Source organism: Daphnia carinata, chromosome 3 (genome assembly GCF_022539665.2).
Source record: "Daphnia carinata strain CSIRO-1 chromosome 3, CSIRO_AGI_Dcar_HiC_V3, whole genome shotgun sequence".
NCBI classification, from domain to species: Eukaryota; Metazoa; Arthropoda; class Branchiopoda; order Diplostraca; family Daphniidae; genus Daphnia; species Daphnia carinata.
The window spans coordinates 11,047,367-11,058,883 of record NC_081333.1 but is presented as its reverse complement, the minus strand read 5'-3'; the positions used below and the strand labels follow the sequence as shown (position 1 = coordinate 11,058,883).

General features: G+C 38.9%; 2 protein-coding genes across 3 annotated transcripts; both read left to right on the top strand.

Moving 5' to 3' along the window:
- Window positions 1-140: 140 nt before the first annotated feature.
- On the top strand, window positions 141-1,643 carry LOC130697476 (ecdysteroid-regulated 16 kDa protein-like). The gene is made up of 4 exons (XM_057520379.2): window positions 141-331; window positions 658-777; window positions 962-1,131; window positions 1,213-1,643. The coding sequence occupies exons 1-4, from the start codon at window positions 235-237 to the stop codon at window positions 1,291-1,293; spliced, it is 468 nt and encodes a 155-aa protein (XP_057376362.1). The 5' UTR covers window positions 141-234; the 3' UTR covers window positions 1,294-1,643.
- A 2,248-nt stretch (window positions 1,644-3,891) lies between these two features.
- LOC130697555 (guanine nucleotide-binding protein G(i) subunit alpha) lies at window positions 3,892-7,091 on the top strand. Of its 2 annotated transcripts, none has more exons than XM_059494308.1 (8): window positions 3,892-3,939; window positions 4,353-4,494; window positions 4,567-4,754; window positions 4,816-4,887; window positions 4,957-5,171; window positions 5,239-5,333; window positions 5,409-5,597; window positions 5,673-7,091. In XM_059494308.1, exons 2-8 carry the CDS (start codon window positions 4,374-4,376, stop codon window positions 5,861-5,863), a joined length of 1,071 nt encoding a protein of 356 aa, XP_059350291.1. In that variant the 5' UTR covers window positions 3,892-3,939; window positions 4,353-4,373; the 3' UTR covers window positions 5,864-7,091. The 2 variants fall into 2 exon arrangements, with proteins under 2 accessions (XP_059350291.1, XP_057376448.1); XM_057520465.1 differs by lacking the exon at window positions 3,892-3,939 and adding an exon at window positions 3,946-4,255.
- The last annotated feature ends 4,426 nt before the right edge of the window (window positions 7,092-11,517 follow it).

Sequence of the window (11,517 nt, the reverse complement as noted above, 5' to 3'; positions counted from 1 at the left end):
AGTAGCTGTTGGTTGAAGCGCACACAAGAAGCTCCGCCCAAAAAAAGTCGAAAGAGCGTTGACGTGGGGACACAAGTGTGTATGATTGAAAGAATCCGTCGATGCTATTGGGGAGAAAGAGCACTTCAGAAGCCTATTTAAACTTGGGTGAGAGTTTTAGTCGGCAATATTTTCTTGTTCGCGGTTGTACCAATTTATTCTGTGTCGTTGCAAGTCGTCGCTCCCGTACTAAGAATGGCAAACCGTTTACTCCTCCTGATTCTTATTGCCCTTCCCAGCATCAGCTATGCTGAAAAGCTTCTTTCGGTAGCCGCATGCCAGAGAGGAGGAAGTAAGTTTATACCTTTTCATATTTCCCTCCTACTCCGCCTTCTGTGTTGGGCCTTTTAGAATTGTCGTGTATGCAATTGTAAAGGGCATATGCGTTTTACGTCTTTTAATTTCGTTTCATGGTCTCCGTGATTTTTCATTAGCCAGATGTCTCAAAACGCAGAAAATGCATCCACGGAGAACGTGATAAAATTTACATAGCGATAATTTTAAAAAATTGTTGTAGCCCTCTTGACAAGTGTCTATGAAGCCTATACTGCTGGAAATGTTGTAATGTAATCTGCTAACGCGTATCACCAACTAATAAGATGCTGTTTCAAAATATAGACTATGGAACGGGGACTATAAAGGAAGTTCGTATCACTCCGTGCCCGGAGGCATTGCAACGCCGCCCCTGTGTATTGAAAAAAGGAACCAATGTTACTATCGAGGTTGATTTTACGCCAAGTAAGTAACAAGTGTAATACTAGTAAATGTTGTCGTTTCCTGTCTGCATTTCGGCAGAAATCTACAATAGTTGAGATTTTCCCTGTTTGCTATACTTAACGGGGTATCCTATTTTTAAAAAAGGATTTTCCCCCCTTCCGCTGGCAAGTATGTTAACGCAACATTCTTTTGATATCTTGTTTAGCTGTCGGCGCGTCCCAAGTCACTGGAAGAGCCTTCTGGGCCAACAGAATGTTGGAACTCCCCTTGCCAAACATGAACACCAACGCCTGTGCCACTATGACTTGCCCGATCCAGCCGAACGTGATGCAAACTTATCGCTACGTTCTTCCCGTCAGTCGAGGATTCCCTACCGTAAACATGTCTATTACATTTTTTTTTTAAACGTGCGATATGGTTTACGATTTGCTATTTTTATGAATTTTGAAATTATAGCGCCGCTATGATGTAAGATGGAAATTGACTGCGAGCCCCTTCAATATGTGCTTCCAGTTCCCCATTCAGATCTTGAACTAAGGAACGAAAATATGGAAATGGCTGTACTATATATAGGAGACTCCACTAAAAGAATATGTCATTCGTTACCTTTCTCAGATTGGATATCTCTAATGATATCGTCAAATTGATTCTAGCATTTAAATTGCAATTTTTAAACTTGTACCAATGGAAACCATGTCGTTCGTCTCAAGTCTTTTCTGTGGAGGGAATAACTATATATATAGGCCTTTTATAAATTGCTGTTTTCTCAATGATTTTGTAATCGAACATTGAATAAAGACCTGCAGCTCATTATAGTCAGAAATATGTCTTTTGGTGTAGAAATGATTGATGCTGTTCCAGCAATACAATTTTATAGAGGGAAAATATGTGTTACACTGAATTAATTCCATTTCTACAAGGTGACATGATCATGTGAAAAATAACTATTTATATTTAACTTTTTTTTACAAATTCCATTCTTGCCTATTAGAAGGTCAAAGTGTCACACTGACATTTCCGTGTTGTAGAAAACGATGATGAAATTCAGCTAATTTTTTTACGAGGATAACGGTTTATCTCTCTGTACTTGTGGACTTGATACTTCCTGTAACACGAGCAGAAATGATAACTCTAAACACCGAATCGGTGTAACATTTTTATTATTTGGAGTAGTACGTTGTAGTAGGTCTTCGACATTTCCTTCTTGACAATAATTCACATTTGACAATTTCTTCACATTAGTTGGCGATGCGCACTAATGTGCTAATGTGCGCAAGTTTGCTTTTTTTTTTGCATATCGATGCGTTTGCAATCCATTACGCAGCTTCCATATTGCTTTCCTTTTCGTTTTCGGGTCATTTGACACCTTTATGGATGCTCAAAGTTTCGGAATAAAAAGGATACGCAGTTCAAATCAAAAGCTAGGCTATTTCCTGGGTGTTGGCTATAAATTCTATCGTTGACTTTCCAGTTTAACGACGCATATTTTTTTATCTGCATATGACTGTTTTACATTTTATTTTCTCAGCAGTCTTGCGCTTCTTTATGTTTTGAGTCAATTTTAAAAATCTGTTGAACAACAAAAACTAAAAAAGAAAACCTTTTTTATAATCGAAACATTTTACCATGCCGAATTTCCGTAACGTAGAAAATGCTTCGCTAAACAGCAATGTGACCTATTTTGTTGCAGGCTACTGGGTGTTCTGGATATGTTAGGCCATCAACAGCAATTTTTTCCATCATTCGCAAACTGCAAATGCGCAAAAAAAGCGGAATTTATTACCGTGTAGTTGCTGGTTTGACCATTTATCATGTCCATTCTAAAAAAAAAAAATGGTCTTAAGAAAACTTATTACAAAAATATTGAATTCCTGGTAATCTATACACCCCACGTTGTAGTTTATTTAATTCGTTCAATTGAATTTGGTCAGAAAATGGTGGAAAGCCCTTCGTTAAGCAGATAGAGCAATACGGAAGTGTGAGTAACCTAAAAGACTTTGCACCCACACATTTGCTTAGTCACGTTTAAAAAATAATGGTGAGAACCAAATAACTAGCTGATGGCGTTTTGCTGTAAAATTGCTTTGATGTTTCAAATTTAGAAGCAAATGATATCCCAAAGGGAGTCGATAGGTCTCGAATTCCATATGTTTCGAAAATATTTTTCTTTTTATCATTACGATGTTACATTGACGTCATTTACCATACTGTTTCATTTTTTACATATAACTGTGACTTCTCCGGGATCATCGTATGTATGCTGGAGGCTTAAATCGCTTTCTTTCCAATCCATTTGCAACAAAATGCTAAATCGCAGCGGGTGGTCTAGCATCACTTCAATATGAATCATGTCTCACAAGTTGTCGGCGCGTATTTGTTTACAAAAAGACAGCTCAAAGAGCGCATCTGTTTTAAGACCCAGAAACATGAATATTTCATGCTGAGGAAATGGAAAAGAAAGAAATCAGGGCGCGGCCTCTTCTAAAGGCTAACGTATATACAAACGAGGGTTCCGGTTTCCTCACTGAACCACCCAGAACAAACCCAACAGAAATACTGCGTTGTCTACAAAAAAAAAAGGGGGTGGGGGTATTTCCATAAAAGACCGTGTGCGTGAGACGAAGTATTTCCGGTCGATTTGTATACAACCAAAGCTCTTTTTATCCATTTTCGTTGTTTGTACTGTGTTGTAGTGCTCTCGCACATGAGCACAATGGAGGCTGCTTGCCGAACCGTTGTAAAACCGGTTTTTAACATGCCGTAATTACGTGTCATACAAACAAAAGGGCAAACGAATTTGCAGGCTTCAAGACGCATGGTTTTACATTGTTGGTAGGCAAACAAATCGATTTGTCAAAGCAAACAGGTAACCAATAGCCCGAGATCAGTGATAGAATTAGTTGTCAGGCTAAGTGACATCAATATTTGAAACGACGCGATGAGGTCTCGAGTATGGCGAATTCGTAACGGTTATCTGTCTATTCACACGAGCGTAGCGTCATGGTAAAAAAAAGAAGGGACTCACCATTTCGTACTGCAATGCTCTCACATTTTGGGGTCGACAAAAAAAATCTGAAAAAAGAGAGGCGTGGTTTCCTCCAAAAGCCGTGTTGCCAATTTGCAAGCGGCACAGAGCTTTAGTTTAGAGTTTTGCCGCTGTAATGCCCCGCCTTTGCATAGAGCGTAAGTTGGGTTTTCTTTACTGCTTGTAATAGAAGCAAAAATGTCAAAACTTCCGTTTTAAACTTTTTCATTTTGTCACAAACGGCGTCAAATTAAAAATCGTTGTTCGTTTTGATCGATCTTGCCTACCTTTTGAAATTACGCTTAGATTCGGTACTTGCAGTGAACTGTTGACACGACTCGGTGGCCGTTTGAAAGTTTTAACCAAGCTCCGTTACCTATCTGACACCTTTCAAAGTTTAAAGAACTATTTTCTCGTTTTTTTTTGTTCCGTTGATTTCGTTTCGATTTTAGTTCAACTTGACAACTAATTGGTGTTAGTGACAATGATTCTTTTTTTAAATTTTATCTGAATGTTTGACATAGTGAGTTAGGCTTGGGTCTGATTAACTATTTCAACATTGTGTGCTTAGGTCTATTCACAAGAGTTCACCATGGGTTGTGCGGTTAGCTCAACAACCGACAAAGAAGCGGTTGAGCGATCCAAGAAGATTGACAAAGATCTTAGAGCTGATGGAGAACGTGCTTCTCGAGAAGTCAAACTCCTGTTGCTTGGTGAGTAGCACACTTGACTTTAAAGTCTCTCTGTTTGTCGTGTAAATTCTGACATATGTGTATTGTCTACAGGTGCTGGTGAATCTGGCAAGAGTACAATTGTGAAACAGATGAAAATAATTCATGAAACTGGATATTCAAAAGAAGAGTGTGAACAGTATCGACCAGTAGTTTACAGTAACACAATACAAAGTCTAATGGCCATCATTTGTGCCATGGGTCAAATTAGAATCAACTTTGCAGACTCCAGCAAAGCTGTTGTAAGTTAATTTTCCCATTATCAAAATTAATATGTATCATTAATGTCTGTTTTCTTTTCAGGATGATGCACGACTGTTTTTCACACTTGCCAGTGCTGCCGAAGAAGGAATGCTTACTTATGATCTGGCTCAGGTTCGTTCGCACGACTATTCTGGCCACTCTAATGAAAACTTTTCCTAGCGGTTTGTTTTTATTGTTTAGGTAATGAAACGACTGTGGATGGATGGTGGAGTGCAACATTGCTTTTCTCGCTCTCGCGAATACCAGTTAAACGATTCAGCCGCCTATTATCTCAACGCCTTAGACCGTATTTCAGCACCAAACTACGTACCAACGCAGCAGGATGTTTTGAGGACGAGAGTGAAAACCACAGGCATTATTGAAACGCACTTTGCTTTCAAAGGACTTCGTTTCAAGTAAGTCATTCATTTCCCCACTTCTAACAATTGTTTAAAATGTATTTGCCTTTATTCGAATTTACAGAATGTTTGACGTTGGTGGACAACGATCAGAACGCAAAAAATGGATACACTGTTTCGAAGGTGTCACAGCCATAATCTTCTGTGTGGCATTATCAGGTGGAGAAAGATTTCTAATTAGTTCCACTTTTTCCAATTCTAATTGGTGTTGATGGATTTCTCTTTTGCATTTAGGTTACGATCTGGTGTTGGCCGAAGATGAAGAGATGAACCGTATGATCGAGTCAATGAAACTATTTGACTCCATATGCAACAACAAGTGGTTTGTGGAAACTTCCATCATCCTGTTCCTCAACAAGAAGGATCTCTTTGAAGAGAAAATCACTAAATCGCCCCTCACCATCTGCTTTCCTGAATACCAAGGTAAATACTATATTTTTCGAGTTTGTGCCAATGCGAACGAATGATTGGAATGGTTTTTTTTTTTTCCTGTTCAAGGTTCCAACACGTACGAGGAAGGCGCCGCATACATCCAGATGAAGTTTGAAAGTTTGAACAAGCGCCGCGACCAGAAGGAGATTTACACGCACTTCACGTGTGCCACCGACACCAGCAACATCCAGTTCGTCTTTGACGCCGTAACGGATGTGGTGATCAAGAACAATTTAAAAGACTGTGGTCTGTTCTAATCGACTTGGTGCCAGTGCATATCATCCCAGCTCTCTCTTACTCTTACTCTCTCTTTATTATTTGTCTTGGATACCACAACTTAGTCTGAAATATCATTTGTACTGTACGTTCATCGTTGACCCCCGTCTAAAAAAAAAACAAAAAACAAAATGCGCAACACTAATTTGCTGTAAACTCCCACTCCCGTTGCGCTGGCCATCACGCACATTGCTTTCTTCTCCTCGATCGACTCAATTTAATCTGTTGATATTTTATTTTTAAAATTTTTTTCCCACTTGAGCAATGATATTGACTAATATCCTTCTAACGAAGAAGAAACCAACAATATAGCTCAACCACTCTTTGATTGCCATATTAAAACAAAAGAACACACAACTTTTCGATTATCCTCCTTTTTTAAAAACCAAATTCTCCTGCCGTTTGGACGCATTCGAAAACTCGAAGTTTGTTTAATGTCGCACAAACCCCTTTCCTTATGAACGTCTAGTAGCCTTGATTCTTTCGCCAACCAGAGAAAACACAAAACTCTTGCGTGACACGCTTTTATTTTTTCAATCCTTTTCTTCCTGCCTATGCGGACCATCTACATTTTTTCTTGTTCTGTTTGGAACTTGTTAATCCACCGATTTAACATTCCTCCACATGCCTGGCCTTTGCTATCCGTTCAACGTGCTTCTTCTTATTATTCCGGCTATTCTCTTTGTGTGGAGTCCATCGAATAATTTCCCTTTTGCCACATGCTCAACCACGTGACTCGTTTTTATCTCGTTCTAGGAAAGAAAGATGGAGAAAAACAAAGACAAAATTTGATACTCGGTCGTTGATTGATCGATGGATAATTATTTTAGAAAATTTGCTTGGTCTTTAAAAAAAATTATTGTTGTCTCATCTCTTCCGTTTCTCTCTCCAGCCTGGCATGTCTTCCAATTTGGCCTGATGTATCGCTCGATAATGCCAAGTATTCTTATATATTAAAAATGATTTTTTTTTCCAACTCCTGTCCTTAACTCCCGCTCTGAATGAGTCTTCTTCTTTCCTTCATTTCTATTGTGTGTGCGTGTTTCCATATTTTGACTATCTCCCAACTTTTTTTTTTTAAGTGTACGCCAAAAGGGGACGACGGAGTTATGACAGCGATTCTCCTTTTTTTTACGATTTTTATCGTCTTCTCCGATATATTGTGTATATGGGTATCAATACAACTTGCATGCGAGCTGTCTCCAGCCACTTGTCTGCTGGATTCATCCCCAAGCCATAAAACTTGAGTAGCTTTTCAATAAAGCATCAGATGAAATTACCATTATTCCCTCACGCTTCCAGAAGAGAAGTGATACTAAATTTTCTTGGAAGTAGCAAGTTTTTATGTGCCAGATAAACCAGGGAAATAGTGGGTGAGCTTTACGTAAGTTTCACGAAATTGTTTAAGGTATGCATTCCAAGTTGGAATGATATCACGACGCTCGGCACTCCCTTTTGTTTGTTATTGATGAATTGAAAGTGAATAACGACCGTGGGGCCAGCTCTTGATCGTTGAATGTCAGGAAACACGAGAGTAATTATTCATGTCACTGACTGGGACTTGATGGAATAAAATGTTAAGGCCTAGTACGCTTTGTTTTGCTCCATTTTTCCCCCTGTGTTTGTTTAAAATGATGATACGTTTTCTGCCCGAACACTATACTACACGTTGCGAATAATTTTCTACAGTATATGCGTGTGGGCTTTTCTACAGAATATAATCCTCCTCATGAGTTCTTTGCTACTGGGCGTAATACAAAAATATCTTTTTGTATGTGAAAGGGTAGGAGCAGACATTTGCCTTGAAGCGACGGTCCGTGAATTTGAGGAGTAAAGACGATGGGGTTGACGTGTACGAAAAAAAAAAATATATAAACTAGCCAAGCTGAAAAAGATGGTTGGTGGTAGTGGTGGGTTATATAAGCTATTTAGTTTTTTTTTCAAGCGCTTTTGCCCTTTTTAAGAAAAGAAAATGAGAAAACGTGCTACTGCTGTGCCGCTGTTGCTGCATCGGCGGGCTCCCGCTGTCGGACGGGGGCGAATAAGAAAGATGATGGAGGCTTTTATGGTCGTGCGCCGGGAATAATTGTGAAAAGGATCGATGGCCCTATACAATATATACGACCACTCTTCTTCTTTTTTTTCAACTTTTCCTTACATTCGTGCCAGTAGGCGAACCCTTATGCTTTATTTATATATATTCAATACGCAGACAGACACACACAGCGGATACTTGTGTATTATGTCTCTGATCGCTTCTACTACTATGTCGTAAATGTGTGATGTACGATACATGTAAAAGTGTTTAGTATCATGAAACGAATAAAAATACTAATAAAAAAACAGTGTTAAAAATAAAATGCGTTTTGATACTCAAAGAACGAGAATGATGTCGATCCTTGTATGGAACCCTACTCAGTCCTGGCTTTGTTGATGGGTTTCGACAACTTTACTGAATGCATTAGACACATTTATTTCTTTCGGCTTGGGTTGTTTGGCTCCTGGTGGTGATGGCTTCTGTTGTGATGTGCGCTCTCTCGTCTTGTTTGTACCTACATTTATAAACGACAAGTATAGTACGATTGCGTAGCTTGAAATCGCATCAGCAGCACTTTCGGAGAAAATAAAAAGAAATCGCTATGCTTTGTTACGTGAAAACTTTTATTTCTTTTCAAGAAAAGGGAAAATTCAATCTCGGAATGGAAGGAGAGGTACAGACGAGTTTCTTTATTCACTGTAGCTATCGTTGTTGGTCCGGCAGCTCATGTTCACCTTTCAACTTCTTTTGTTCAAATGTAATTTTGGACTCCTTTTCACGACGTCAAAATTCATTATCAACAGCAATTCTCTTATTACGAGTTGGCCTTTTGAAAATTCTTTTGTCTTGAAATATCGCATCAGCAAGTGACTTTGTTATAGCTATATTAAAGATAACCGACAGCAAGGATTGTTCGTGTGTGGTGAATTGTAACAGCAAGGTGCACTGCACGTAAATCAAAGTGACTCTGATGTGCCTTTCTTTGATGTCTCCATATATACCACACTCTTATTTGCCTTGATTTTTTTGTATTCTTTGTTTATTTGACGTAGTTTTAGCATAGGAAAGAAAAAGGTCGATAAAAACGTAGGAGGTCTCGGCACGCTACATGGTGATTTAACGATGGATGAACATTGGACAGTAGTGATGATATAATACAGAGAAACGCAATCGATATTAAGTGAATAAAAGTCGTGAAAAAACAATACAAGGAAAGAACATAAAATTCTGTCAGTAACATATTGTGTGTTTGGAACAGAAAATCCGAAAAAGAAAAGAATGATGTTTAAATAAATACGGACCCCCACCGAGGGACACAATAGTCTTAAGAGAAAAAGGGATAAAGACGTGCTCAGCGGCGTTTTCTTCTTGTCTTTTTCTAGTAGAGCGTTGACAATAATGTGCGCGACGTGAACAGAATAGATCGATTCAATTCCCTCTAGCTTCCTATGTAGCCACACCGCCACGTTACGACATCTTATTTATAGTCTCTCCATATTCTCGTATTCATTTCTTCCTTTTTGGGGGGAGAAAAACGTGACCGTGCGTGACTGTAAGGAAACAGTAGGAAATCATAAAGAAGGCCCATCATACACACACATATAATAGCCAACCTTTTTCTTTAGCTCACGTCGATATGTAGAGCTTAATGAAATTTTTCTCGCCCTATTATTACTCGTGTGCCGTAACATGACGGTTTACGAGTCTGCCAAAAATGCACATTACGTTTGATGACTAATCATCGTTAAGAAAAAGAAAAAAAAAAATACTACTCAAAATATGAATGAAAATCTTCCAACGCCTTAAATCTTTTTGTTAATTAGTGTCGATGGGCTTTTGACGACGCCATCGTAAAACGACGTCTCTCGAAAATGGTTTGTGGTCGTCCCACAAATTGGTGTGTGTAAGTGGCGTAGAATCTAACATGGCAATCTTTTTATGGTTTCACATTCCTTATTCTTTTATGTTTTCTTTTTCCTAGGTTTTATAGTATGTCTCTTAGAAAACCAAGTGATATATATATATATTTTTTTTCCCAGCTACTGGTCAGCTGGTTTGTACGTCGAGAGCCCATCGTATCGTTGTTGATGACGACAGCAGTAGCATCCCCTCCACCGCCTTTCTGCGTGATTGCGGCACATCCCGGTCCTCCTTTCCGGCTCTTAAAACAAACGACAATAAGTCCTCCCCTATAAACCTATATATATAGTATCGTAACAAGTGCCTATTACGTTCTTATATAGCATTGGATCTATATGAAAGAGAGGAAAAAGAAAGTTCTTGTCCTACGGGATACATCCATTTTCCTCCCCTTTTCTCGGACATAATAAAACCCCATTTTTTTCAACATGTTTTTTCCGGGAATTTGTGATATTTTTTTATAAGCTCCCAAAAAAAAATCTAGAAACTTTTACTATTTTTCGATAGAATATATGCACTCAGTGGGATGGAGCCAGTTAAGAAGCAAATTGGAACTTGGAAAAACAAAATGTTGCATGTGCTGTGACAAAATAGAGTTGGCAGAGGTTACTTTCGTACTGGAATGAAGGCAAACATGTCATCATAACCTCATTATCGCTATTCTGCAGAGCGGTTCTCGTCAAAGCCGCGTGACACGCAGGGAATTGGACGCCTGGAAAACACACACAATGCACAAAACACTTTGATGATGATAGTAAACTGCTAATACAATAAATTTCTTTTTCTGGTTGGCTGATTAGGTTCTATACGAGGCTTGAGGACGTAACATTCTCTACAGGGATTTTAGCTTCAAGCTTCAAATCTTTTCCATTCAAATATATCACCAACATGATTATAAATGGTTATTACGTATTATGACGTGGGCATGTTTGCAAGTGGGATTACGTGAGTGCACGTAAAAGTACAAGCATTTCTACAGATTTCTGTGACGGGATACTTACGATATCCGGTTTTCGATGATGTATATAAACATGCGAAACTCGTATTGAGATTATTTATTTAAATAGTAGTTAACCCCTGCAGAGATGCTCGGCAGTGAAAGGAGGCCTTGTGACTCCATACGACATGGTGAGGAAAAAGAGTTGCTGAAAATAGATTTCCCTCGTTTTTTTGGCTGCAACTCGTGTTCGTTTTGCGTTTTATTATTTCCAGTCCGTACTCGACTATGGTAGAAATCCCAACAACAACAAAAAAAAAGAACAGAGATAACTGAACGCGAGCCGTCATTCGTGAAAACTCTGACCGAGACAGATATACTTCTCAACTCCCTCCTTTTTTTTAAAACCCCACGAAATAAGAACTTTTATTCTGTCATGGAACGAAGCCCGTCTGGATCGTGTGTGTGTGCCGATTACACTTGTCTCTCACCAAACAGCTGGTGGAAATCGCCGACAGATGCCAACTTCAACAAATCCTTAATCAAAGAGAAGCAAAGAATGAACGGCGAAAAAGGAAAAAGAATGAAGATGGAGCACACGTCTAGTATACAACAAACGCTGCCTTGTTTAGAAAATATACACAACGAATAAGAGTGCCTGAGAGTTGTTGTATTTGTAATAAGTGGGACGTACCGACACGTAATTAAACGTCGGCCATATGTGACTACAGCCCTGACTC